Genomic DNA, 13,661 nt, shown 5'->3' with positions numbered 1-13,661 from the left:
GTGTATATATAGTGGATATGTAACGGATAGCAATGTATAGATAATGGATAGTTGTGCACAGGTAATGGATAGTCGTAGCTAGATAATGTATAATCATGGTTAGATAATGGATAGTCGTGCATAGATAATGGGCAGCCACATGTAGATAATGGATAGTCATGGAGAGCCAATGGACGACCATGTACTGATAATGGATAGTCATGTATAGTTAATAAATAGATAATGGATACCGTAATTTCCGGACTATAAGCCGCAACTTTTTTCCCACGCTTTGAAACTCGCGGCTTAAACAATGACGCGGCTAATATATGGATTTTTCCGCTTTCAAATAAAAAAAATTAAAAACACATTCTGTGACGTGCTCAGTTTTTTGGCGGCATGAAGCTTTCATTAGACCAATGAAATTGCCGAACGGGTTAAGGTCAAACAACTTTTTTGTTAACTGTTTAGATTAAATCGAGTGCTCTCAAACTTCCCATCATTCTGATTACGGTAGTCATTTTCTCACCCTCATCATGGCAAAGACACGGAGAAATGCATATGATGCAGCTTTCAAGTTGAAGGCGATTGATCTGGCTGTTGGAAAAGGAAATAGAGCTGCTGCACGGGAGCTTGGTCTTAATGAGTCGATGATAAGACGTTGGAAACAGCAGCGTGAGGAATTGATTCAGTGCAAAAAGACAACTAAAGCTTACTGCTCATTTTTAATTTTTTGTTACAAGCCGTGTTTCGTTAAAGCCTATTTATTTTTGTTACAAGCCGTGTTTCGTTAAAGCCTATTTATTTTTGTTACAAGCCGTGTTTCGTTAAAGCCTGTGTAAAGTTAATTTGTTTCAATGTACCGATAGGCACCTGCGGCTTATAGACATGTGCGGCTTATTTATGTTCAAAATAATATTTTTTTTTAAATTCAGGCTTATATTCAGGCTTATATTCAGGTGTGATCAAAGTCCGGAAATTACGGTAGTCATGACTAGATATTGAATAGATAATGAATATGCATGTGTGGATAATGGGCAGATAATGGATTTTCATGTATAGACAAAAGATAGATAATGGATAGTCCCAGCTAGACAATGAATAGCCGTGCATAGATAATGGCTATGCATGTATAGACAATGGACATAATGGAAGGTTATGTATAGATAATGGATATACAATGGATAGCCATGGCTAGATAATGGATAGTCATGGCTAGATAATGGAAAGTCATGGCTAGATAATGGATAGTCATGGCTAGATAATGGAAAGTCATGGCTAGATAATGGAAAGTCATGGCTAGATAATGGATAGTCATGGCTAGATAATGGAAAGTCATGGCTAGATAATGGAAAGTCATGGCTAGATAATGGAAAGTCATGGCTAGATAATGGATAGAGGTAGTGGGGCCTGATTGTAAAAGGATAATAGGAAGCCCTGGCTGAGAAGGAAAAGGTGGACAGTGGAAATGGAAGGGGGGCAATTTTGTCACTTTCTTCTCATGCCAAAAGTGTTTTCCTGAAATGTTCATTGAAGGTTAGCTACACTCTGTTTAACAAGAATTTGGATGGCGAAGAGCGCATGCTAAAGGACGAATGCGTATTGTAAGTGAAAGAAGATCGATTTTTACACAATTACTAAAGTGTGAGAGACATGAGCTGGTCTACAAGAAGCTATTCTCAATAACCCTGATTTCCAACCAATGCACAGACAAAGACGATTAATCACAATGATACGGACACTGCTCAACTAAACGTCCTTAAACTGCACTGAATATAGTGTAAAAGCCATGTAACGTCAACACTTCCCTGCAAGTGCGCAAATGGCTAGTGAATTTCCACATGAGACAATAAAAAGACTGTCTATCAAGATGGCCAAATTACATTGTATTGAAAAGTATCATCCTACCCGTTACAACGTTGTATGGTACCATATCATGTTGACAGTAGAGTCCTACCTGTTTCCATAGGAAGACATCGTCCTGGTTGAGCTGCCATGCGGTGATGAGGTGTATGGTAGACAGTACCCCTCCACTCAGCACTGCAGCTCTCATCCTCACCGGCAGCAGTGTATAGATAATGTACACAAAGAACACGGACCACCAGATTCCCTCAGAGGCGCTCCGGGGGGCAACCATCACCACCCCGAACACCTGGACCACTAGTAGCACCCCGATCACCAGGTAGCTGACGATCCACATGTAGTCCTGGTGGAAGCTGTTCCTGTTGCACACCACCATCATGGACAGGAAGAGGGCCATGGCCACGGAGAGCACCGAGGCGTAGGCTACATCAGGTGGAGCGTGGACACAGTGGAAGGCTAGCATGACGCCGCAGACTATGACAAGGACACCCATCAGCATGGTGAGGGAGCTCTGGTTGAGCCTGAAGAAGTAGCGCTGGTACAGACGTTCCAGTTTGGCTGAGGTGAACTTTTTGGACTGGAACACCCGTACCACACACATCCAGCACTCAGCGGCTGTGAAGGCTTTACATGTTCCTCCATCCTCCCCTGTTCCTTCCCCCAAATCCTCCCCTCCTGGACCTCTCCTCCCTCTCAGGTCTCCGTCGTCGAACCCCAGATCCACAGCCTTTAACCCCAGGTCTCCCGCCGCCCCTGTCCGTTTTCCATAGTGGTCCTCCTGCCAGACGCAGCGCATTCCAAAGTTACCTCCTCCGCTGGGCCCCGCGCCCCCTCCACCACAGTGGTAGTGCTGGGGGGTGTGGGGTGGTGGATCTAGGTCCTCAGCTTCCCGCAGGCAGCTCATGTAGCCGGGGTTGCAGAGAGACGACCCTGAGCCACAGTCCTTCCGCTTGATGGACTTGCTGCCATTGCGCTCCCCCCACGCGGTCTTTCGCTCGTCCACTCTGGCTACGAAGAAGCCTCTGACCCACGACATCCTACTGAGACAACAGAGACAGATTAGGGTTAGCAGGTCAACAATATGCAGACAAGGACAGACAGGGCGGTCATCAATACACCGTTAGGGACAGACAGGGTGGTAATGAATACACCGTCAGGGACAGACAGGGCGGTCATCAATACACCGTTAGGGACAGACAGGGTGGTCATCAATACACCGTCAGGGACAGACAGGGTGGTCATCAATACACCGTCAGGGACAGACAGGGTGGTCATCAATACACCGTCAGGGGCAGACAGGGTATTCATCAATACACCGTCAGGGACAGACATGGTGGAATCAACACACCGTCAGGGACAGACAGGGTGGTCATCAATACACCGTCAGGGACAGACAGGGTGGTCATCAATACACCATCAGGGACAGACAGGGTGGTCATCAATACACCGTTAGGGACAGACAGGGTGGTCATCAATACACCGTCAGGGACAGACAGGGTGGTCATCAATACACCGTCAGGGACAGACAGGGTGGTCATCAATACACCGTTAGGGACAGACAGGGTGGTCATCAATACACCGTCAGGGACAGACAGGGTGGTCATCAATACACCGTCAGGGACAGACAGGGTGGTAATGAATACACCGTCAGGGACAGACAGGGTGGTCATGAATACACCGTCAGGGACAGACAGGGTGGTCATCAATACACCGTTTGGGACAGACAGGGTGGAATCAACACACCATCAGGGACAGACAGGGTGGTCATCAATACACCGTTAGGGACAGACAGGGTGGTCATCAATACACCGTTAGGGACAGACAGGGTGGTCATCAATACACCGTTAGGAACAGACAGGGTGGTCATCAATACACCGTTAGGAACAGACAGGGTGGTCATCAATACACTGTTAGGGACAGACAGGGTAGTCATCAATTCACCGTTAGGGACAGACAGGGTGGAATCAATACACCGTTAGGGACAGACAGGGTGGTCATCAATACACCGTTAGGGACAGACAGAGTGGTCATCAATACACTGTTAGGGACAGACAGGGTAGTCATCAACACACCGTTAGGGACAGACAGGGTAGTCATCAATACACTGTTAGGGACAGACAGGGTAGTCATCAATACACTGTTAGGGACAGACAGGGTAGTCATCAATACACTGTTAGGGACAGACAGGGTAGTCATCAACACACCGTTAGGGACAGACAGGGTAGTCATCAATACACCGTTAGGGACAGACAGGGTAGTCATCAACACACCGTTAGGGACAGACAGGGTAGTCATCAATACACTGTTAGGGACAGACAGGGTAGTCATCAACACACCGTTAGGGACAGACAGGGTAGTCATCAATACACTGTTAGGGACAGACAGGGTGGTCATCAATACACCGTTAGGGACAGACAGGGTGGTCATCAATACACCGTTAGGGACAGACAGGGTAGTCATCAATACACTGTTAGGGACAGACAGGGTAGTCATCAACACACCGTTAGGGACAGACAGGGTAGTCATCAATACACTGTTAGGGACAGACAGGGTGGTCATCAATACACCGTTAGGGACAGACAGGGTAGTCATCAATACACTGTTAGGGACAGACAGGGTGGTCATCAATACACCGTTAGGGACAGACAGGGTGGTCATCAATACACCGTTAGGGACAGACAGGGTGGTCATCAATACACTGTTAGGGACAGACAGGGTGGTCATCAATACACCGTTAGGGACAGACAGGGTGGTCATCAATACACTGTTAGGGACAGACAGGGTAGTCATCAACACACTGTTAGGGACAGACAGGGTGGTCATCAATACACTGTTAGGGACAGACTTGACATCTATTGCAATGCAAGACAGGTCTCTTCTTTCTGTTGATCATCAAGTTCATTCTTAGCATCTTCATTCACATGTACTCTAGGCCTATAGGTATAGAGTCCACTTACCTGTGTGGGCTCTGTGGTGTGTACCAACGCTGCGCTCTTCAGCCAGGCCACTCATTTGTACACACAACGGGATCAAACTGGCCAGGGGTAGGTGTGTCTACCTTCCTGTAAAGCTGGTGTGTCTGTCTGCCTTGGAGCTTGGAGCTGCACCTTTGCCAAACAAACTAACAAACAAACAAACACAGTGTCATTACATCACTTCCTGCCTCTGAAGGCCACCTGACCTGGACCTCTGAACACTAAAGTATAGCTTATTCCTCGTGTAATTACAAGAAATAACCCTAAACTTCAGGTAAAAGAGCAACTTAATGCAGTGTTACCCAGAAAGATTTTCAGTTGTATTTCAGTTGGTTTTTAGCAAATGGGAGGAGCGTGCAGCCAGCCAATAGCAAACTCTAACTCAAAGTGTAGCAGTTTACTTGCACTAATCAATAAAAGAGTCAAAGTTCATTTATAGTCATTCATCCTCTCCGTCACCACCTGATCCCATTCCACCCCCACCCAGAGAGAGGGCCTTCAGATACTAAATGTTTTTGTTTGCAGATACTGAAGTGTGACTGCTAATCATCATGACATTCAGTGCACTGTACATCAACCATGTAGATAGATGGCTCTAAGCCTGTCACAGAAATATGGTCCCTTCCACTGTACATCAACCATGTAGATAGATGGCTCTAAGCCTGTCACAGAAATATGGTCCCTTCCACTGTACATCAACCATGTAGATAGATGGCTCTAAGCCTGTCACAGATATATGGTCCCTTCCACTGTACATCAACCATGTAGATAGATGGCCCTAAGCCTGTCACAGAAATATGGTCCCTTCCACTGTACATCAACCATGTAGATAGATGGCTCTAAGCCTGTCACAGAAATATGGTCCCTTCCACTGTACATCAACCATGTAGATAGATGGCTCTAAGCCTGTCACAGATATATGGTCCCTTCCACTGTACATCAACCATGTAGATAGATGGCTCTAAGCCTGTCACAGAAATATGGTCCCTTCCACTGTACATCAACCATGTAGATAGATGGCTCTAAGCCTGTCACAGAAATATGGTCCCTTCCACTGTACATCAACCATGTAGATAGATGGCTCTAAGCCTGTCACAGAAATATGGTCCCTTCCACTGTACATCAACCATGTAGATAGATGGCTCTAAGCCTGTCACAGAAATATGGTCCCTTCCACTGTACATCAACCATGTAGATAGATGGCTCTAAGCCTGTCACAGAAATATGGTCCCTTCCACTGTACATCAACCATGTAGATAGATGGCTCTAAGCCTGTCACAGATATATGGTCCCTTCCACTGTACATCAACCATGTAGATAGATGGCCCTAAGCCTGTCACAGAAATATGGTCCCTTCCACTGTACATCAACCATGTAGATAGATGGCCCTAAGCCTGTCACAGAAATATGGTCCCTTCCACTGTACATCAACCATGTAGATAGATGGCCCTAAGCCTGTCACAGAAATATGGTCCCTTCCACTGTACATCAACCATGTAGATAGATGGCCCTTAGCCTATCACAGAAATAAGGTCCCTTCCATTCCAAATACACTTCTTATAGTGCTGTTTGGATTTGCATAACATTTGTGGAAACTAGCTTTCCATCCATCCATATCCGTTCAGTGTAGTTAGATGATATCAATCTCCCCGTAACATCAGGGCAGGGTTGAGTTTGCCCTATTAGAGAACAAAGGCCCTATGAGTGGGCATTTAGCAGTCATCACAGATGACACACACACACACACGCGCACACGCACACACGCACACACACACACACACGATGAAGAGCCCTCCACTCCAGATTAAATTGTGCATGTTTCCTGTCCCCCATTAGCCCTGATGACTCACTCTCCGTGTCCCATATGGGACCCTATTCCCTATATAGTGCACTCCTTTAGATTGTGGCCCATAGGGCTCTGATCAAAAGTACTGCACTATTGTAGGGAATTGGCTACCATTTGGGACACACTCAGGCACAGTCAAGCTGACTTATGGCTGCATTCAGCACATGTCAAGGACATTGGAATATAACAGGAATGGGTAGCTGGCGCCCCACGACCCTCCTTCTGAAGCCCCTCGGATCAGGAATGGGTAGCTGGCGCCCCACGACCCTCCTTCTGAAGCCCCTCGGATCAGGAATGGGTAGCTGACGCCCCACGACCCTCCTTCTGAAGCCCCTCGGATCAGGAATGGGTAGCTGACGCCCCACGACCCTCCTTCTGAAGCCCCTCGGATCAGGAATGGGTAGCTGGCGCCCCACGACCCTCCTTCTGAAGCCCCTCGGATCAGGAATGGGTAGCTGGCGCCCCACGACCCTCCTTCTGAAGCCCCTCGGATCAGGAATGGGTAGCTGACGCCCCACGACCCTCCTTCTGAAGCCCCTCGGATCAGGAATGGGTAGCTGGCGCCCCACGACCCTCCTTCTGAAGCCCCTCGGATCAGGAATGGGTAGCTGACGCCCCACGACCCTCCTTCTGAAGCCCCTCGGATCAATGTAACATATTTACTGTTTATTTTTCTACTTTTTAACTTAGAATAGTAAAATACAGTAAAATAAGTTGCAATTCCAAAATTGGGTTGTGCATCAACAGTTTCTCTTGTTGTATCAATCACTACCCAGATTTCCATCCAACCTTTTGAGGTGAGTAAAGTACATGTCTGCAAAAAATAAAATTCGGTAAACTTTCCAAATGGCGACAAAACAAAATACGCTAGACAAGATGGGATCTTTTTGTGTCTGTAAAATCAATTATACGAGAAATGTTGGTGGAAACACTTTTATGCCCAAATATTGATATAATAACCATCATATTGATGTAAACGTGGAGTCACGTAATGACATGGCGTGTGGTCCTCCCTCTACGACTCTTCAGGAAAACATGCAGTTTATTAGGCTACAGATTAAATCAATTATGTTGAACTTCACAGGGTGGTGAAAGTGCAAGGTGATGCGCTCCTTTCCAATAAATATCCAAGGTCTGATTCTGGTGACATCATCATCATTGATCCACCCTGTGAAGTTCAACATAATTGATTTAATCTGTAGCATAATAAACTGCACGCTTTCCCGAAGAGTTGTAGTGGGAGGACCACACAACATTGATCATATTACTCCAGTGCTAGCTTCCCTACACTGGCTTCCTGTTAAGGCAAGGGCTGATTTCAAGGTTTTACTGCTAACCTACAAAGCATTACATGGGCTTGCTCCTACCTATCTTTCCGATTTGGTCCTGCCGTACATACCTACACATACGCTACAGTCACAAGACGCAGGCCTCCTAATTGTCCCTAGAATTTCTAAGCAAACAGCTGGAGGCAGGGCTTTCTCCTATAGAGCTCAATTTTTATGGAATGGTCTGCCTATCCATGTGAGAGACGCAGACTCGGTCTCAACCTTTAAGTCTTTACTGAAGACTCATCTCTTCAGTAGGTCCTATGATTGAGTCTAGTCTGGCCCAGGAGTGTGAAGGTGAACTGAAAGGCACTGGAGCAACGAACCGCCTTTGCTGTCTCTGCCTGGCCGGTTTCCCTCTCTCCACTGGGATTCTCTGCCTCTAACCCTATTACGGGTGCTGAGTCACTGGCTTACTGGTGCTCTTCCATACCGTCCCTTGGAGGGGTGCGTCACTTGAGTGGGTTGAGTCACTTGAGTGGTCTCCTGTCTGGGTTGGCGCCCCCCCTTGGGTTGTGCCGTGGCGGAGATCTTTGTGGGCTATACTCGGTCTTGTCTCAGGATGGTAAGTTGGTGTTTGAAGATATCCCTCTAGTGGTGTGGGGGCTGAGCTTTGGCAAAGTGGGTGGGGTTATATCCTGCCTGTTTGGCCCTGTCCAGGGGTATCATCGGATGGGGCCACAGTGTCTCCTGACCCCTCCTGTCTCAGCCTCCAGTATTTATGCTGCAGTATTTTATGTGTCGGGGGGCTAGGGTCAGTCTGTTATATCTGGATTATTTCTCCTGTCTTATCCGGTGTCCTGTGTGAATTTAAGTATACTCTCTCTAATTCTCTCTTTTTTTCTTTCCCTCTCTGGGGGACCTGAGCCCTAGGACCATGCCTCAGGACTACCTGGCATGATGACTCCTTGCTGTCCCCAGTCCACCTGGCCGTGCTGCTGCTCCAGTTTCAACTGTTCTGCCTGCGGCTATGGAACCCTGACCTGTTCACCGGACGTGCTACCTGTCCCAGACCTGCTGTTTTCAACTCTCTAGAGACAGCAGGAGCGGTAGAGATATTCTCAATGATCAGCTATGAAAAGCCAACTGACATTTACTCCTGAGGTGCTCGACAACCACTGTGATTATTATTATTTGACCATGCTGATCATTTATGAACGTTTGAACATCTTGGCCATGTTCTGTTATAATCTCCACCCGGCACAGCCAGAAGAGGACTGGCCACCCCTCATAGCCTGGTTCCTCTCTAGGTTTCTTCCTAGGTTTTGGCCTTTCTAGGGAGTTTTTCCTAGCCACCGTGCTTCTACACCTGCATTGCTTGCTGTTTGGGGTTTTAGGCTGGGTTTCTGTACAGCCCTTTGAGATATCAGCTGATCTAAGAAGGGCTATATAAATAAATTTGATTTGATGCTTGGGTATCATTTGACAAATAACAAGAATCTCACTCTTTTGTCAATAATAATCTGATCATGTAGGCTATACGTGTGCTCTATCATGCTGTATTTGTCTGTGTGCTGTTGGCTAGAGAGCATGTGGCAATACCGGACTGGGTGCACTCGCTATATAACACCAGAAAACCATCAGTAGAGTTGAAAAAGCCATGGAAACCCATTTAACTTGGACTTTTTTTATTCAGTACATGGGAATTAGAACGCCAAAACGTTGTTTTTTTTTTAAATTTATGTGCACTACATCATCACACACAGCCTTTTAGCAGCAACAAGTCAATTTGATGGAAACATCTCTGGTGAGAAAATGTACATATTGTTTTCATGCGGATTTTAGAATATTCACATGAACATCTGTCGCCAATTGGATGGAAACCTAGCTACTAACAGTGACTCTATTATCCCATGAAGCACTACCATTTTTTAGATTGGTAAGTCAGTCTAGCGGCCAGCTATCTAAACTTAGTAATCATAATCGAATTACTGGCCGGGGGGCCCCAATTGATTTTGTTAGTCAGTCTCAGGCAGATATCATATTAAAAACTGCAAACATTTCTCTCCACCCCATGGCATAATGTGTAGAATAGCATGAAATTGGCTGTAAAACAGCATCAGTCAGGGAGATGAACGTGAGGGTACGTAGAATAACAACAGTCAGGGAGGATCTGTAGAACAACAACAATCAGGGAGGATCTGTAGAACAACAACAATCAGGGAGGATCTGTAGAACAACAACAGTCAGGGAGTCCCTGTAGAACAACAACAGTCAGGGAGGATCTGTAGAACAACAACAGTCAGGGAGGATCTGTAGAACAACAACAGTCAGGGAGGATCTGTAGAACAACAACAGTCAGGGAGGATCTGTAGAACAACAACAATCAGGGAGGATCTGTAGAACAACAACAATCAGGGAGGATCTGTAGAACAACAACAGTCAGGGAGGATCTGTAGAACAACAACATGGAGGAAAAAGACTACAGAGATGCAGTGTTTCTCAATGTGGGTGTGTGCGTTTATGCCATGTGTGTGCGCGTGCATGTGTGTTTTGGGGTGGAGGGTTGTTGAGGAAGGCAGAAGATTTACGTCTCACAAAATAGACAATTAAGTACTTATTATATTCTACAGTACATGCGCCTGATGGCATGCCTGTGTTCCTTTTAAGAGCAGTAGCTAGCTATTGATAGAAGTTGCTTCACAAAAGAAACCTTTGAAACTAACCGAGGAGCTGGCAAACAGAGTCCTGCTCTGTAGTGTTATCAATGTAGTTCAACTCTGCCATTCTGCCAATAAACAACATTACTGGATGTCAGAAAGAACACCATGGTGTATTTAGTGTATTCTTTAATTAACCAATAAGGCCCGAGGAGGTGTGGTATATACACATTATAAACTGGGTGGTTCGAGCTCTGAATGCTGATTGACTGACAGCCGTGGTATATCAGACCGTATACTAACGTAATTACTGATCTAATTACGTTAGTAAACAGTTTATAATAGTAATAAGGCACCTCAGGGGTTTGTGATATATGGCCAATATACCACAGCTAAGGGCTGTATCCAGGTACTCTGCGTTGCGTCGTGCTTAAGAACATCCCGTAGCCGTGGTATATTGGCCATATACCACACCCCCTCGGACCTTATTGCTTAAGTATATTCAAGCATAACAAAATATGTAGGCTTTTTTTAAACTTATTTTATCATTCATACATTTCCACCTATAATAAGTGGTTTAAAAAGGTTTAAGGATACATATACACACAGTTTGACATTGAGTTTACAATTGACAGTTTAGTCATTTAGCAGACACTTATCCAGAGCGACTTATAGTAGTGAGTGGATACATTTTTCATACTGGTCCCTCCTGGGAATCGAACCCAAAACCCTGGTGTTGCAAGCGCCATGCTCTAACTGAGCCCCACTGGTTCATCTGAGCAAATAAAAAAACGCAACTAGCTGGATATGAAAATACTATATCTAGGTATTGTTAGGCAGATAAAGGCACCTGATCTGATCTATGCTATTGGGTTATTCAATGCCCCTGTGGGTCAGACTGGCAAGCAAGCATTGCTTTCACCTCTGGCTCTGGTGCATGCACGGCCGGTCAGAGTCAGACAGCAGGAGGACACAGCAGGAGCACACAGCAAGAGCACACAGCAGCATGCGGCGGTTATGTAACAAACAGAACAGTGCATGCATGCATTTACAGGAGCATCCGCTTGAGATATCATTTAAAAAAATAATACTTGTTTCCAATCTAACCACCTCGTTATAAACCGGAAAAACGGTTGTCAACGTTGTAAATTAATATATAGAGAATTAATAGGATATACCTTGAGTTTGAATGTCAATTATCTATATGCAGGCATAATACCACATAATCAGCATGTTTGCGATAAATAGGCCTACATGCAAACACATATCTGCACATAGCCTAGGCTATTTGGTTGCAAGAAGACCGTCCGAAGAAAAGGATTGCATAATCGCACGCACTGTTTGTGTGAAGCTACCGGTATATGTTAACAATAGCCTTTCCATGGGGACATTTCGACAGTAACAATGTGCCTACTTCTCAAACGTTTCATTTATAATGAATATTTCCTTGCACCGACAGTTCTTATCTAGCCCTACTCTTACCAATTTGTCGCCAGAATTCAAGTCATGAGTAATAATTTAAAATCTCTCTACAAACTTCTATGAGAAATCGACTCCAGGAATTCCATGATCGCGCCGTTTGACAAGTAGTAGGGCTACTTGCATACTTTCATTGCACTAATTTCCCACTGCAAAAATAGCCTACAGTAGCCCATCGGCAAAGTCATACTATTGTAATGCATCTTCAAGCTTTTTTTTTTTCAATCAGAGAACAGGATACATACATGTCCTAACCCGGTTTCTTCTAGGTAAGTCCCTTATTGTAAATGCATAGCCTATATGCACCAGAATGTCTCCTTCCTTGGTAGGCATCAACACATTTATGAAGCCTACACATAGCCTATAGGCTTGTTACTACTAGCAACATCGTCGATAGTGACATGTAAAACAGCGCAAATACCTGCATAACATGCCACCTTGAAACTACAGGCTACTGCTGAAGAGGCCAAGTTAACGTTGTAACCTCGGCTGTTCTGTTTCATTTTTGTGGCACTACTGTGTTCTATAATTACAGTCGACTAGTTAAGTTAATGTAGCGTTGTTGTAGACTGGAAAACAGTTATCCAGAAGGCTAGTAGCCCGGGAGAGATTGTACTTACCACATTGATTAACTCCCATATACGAACAGCGCGCAATATAGTAGACTTTCTCCCTCTGTTTTGGTACGTTGCTGTCTTTTCGTTCAGATGAAAACGTGTATCTATCGACGTCTAGGCTACAATCGACGGGATTGGCTACAAATGTACATACAGTGGGCGCGTTCGAGCTGAACACTTTTGTCAAGTCAAGTCGGTGGCCGCCTTTCAAAGTGTGTTGCATTATGTTAAAAATTGTCTGACTTGCGCCTACATGTCTACTGCATGAACATTCCAGAAATCCTGTGATCAAAGGTCATTACGTTTCGACGGCTTCGACTGCAAGTATCTGCAGTTGCACTTCCCCAGCTTCATCCTGCAGATGTCGCCTGCATTGTGGGAGGCTCGATTGTCAACCAATCATTAGGGTATTTTTGTTTGACCCGCCCGTATGTCACCAAAGATATGACTGAAACAGGAATCAACTTAATGTAAGCTATACAGTGGATAGCCTATATACAAATACATGTCATATTTCAGTCTCTGAGTAATTGATTGTATAATGAACTCACATGTGATTTCAGTTTGTGAGTGTGATATGGGAGTTGGAGACATGTTTATTTTGACATTATAAACAAAGCTTTTATAAACAATGGAAACACTGCCATGTTGATGTGAGCCTTGCTGTTGGAAAACCACATTAGTGTCTGACTTTCGGCTGTTGCAAATTCACCTCACACGAATTCACTTGACTTTCGTCTGCAGTTGCTTTTGCCTTACCACTCAAACGCGCCCAAGATCTGGCGCTCGCTACATTCCCACTAGGTTCTCTGACTGTTTCGCTCGCTCGGGCTTTTTACCTCTCTCATAGGAAGGTAGCCTTCTTCAATTCTCATGAACTGATTGGCCTACAAATGACAACACAAATATGAGTGCTATTTTGAGTGGGATAACTAAGCATAAGTCAATGGTGCTATTGGTTAATGATTTTAGAT

General features: G+C 45.2%; 1 protein-coding gene across 3 annotated transcripts in view; it reads right to left on the bottom strand.

Annotated features, from left to right (window-relative positions):
• LOC115165462 (adenylate cyclase type 6-like) overlaps positions 1 to 12,820 on the bottom strand; it is a 110,532-nt gene extending 97,712 nt beyond the window's left edge. The window contains exons 1-3 of one of the 3 annotated variants that reach the window (XM_029718592.1): positions 12,691 to 12,820; positions 4,800 to 4,963; positions 1,937 to 2,882 (exon numbers count right to left, since the gene is read on the bottom strand). In XM_029718592.1, the coding sequence (XP_029574452.1) occupies positions 1,937 to 2,878 (942 nt within the window). In that variant the 5' untranslated portion in view covers positions 2,879 to 2,882; positions 4,800 to 4,963; positions 12,691 to 12,820. The remainder of the gene's footprint in view (positions 1 to 1,936; positions 2,883 to 4,799; positions 4,964 to 12,690) is intronic. The other 2 variants (XM_029718593.1, XM_029718594.1) reach the window with 2 other exon arrangements.
• Between the last annotated feature and the right edge of the window lie 841 nt (positions 12,821 to 13,661).

The sequence above is a fragment of the Salmo trutta genome, chromosome 28 (assembly GCF_901001165.1).
Source record: "Salmo trutta chromosome 28, fSalTru1.1, whole genome shotgun sequence".
Taxonomy (NCBI): Eukaryota; Metazoa; Chordata; class Actinopteri; order Salmoniformes; family Salmonidae; genus Salmo; species Salmo trutta.
The sequence above is the reverse complement of the archived record's forward strand: the minus strand, read 5'-3'. Positions and strand labels throughout refer to the sequence as shown.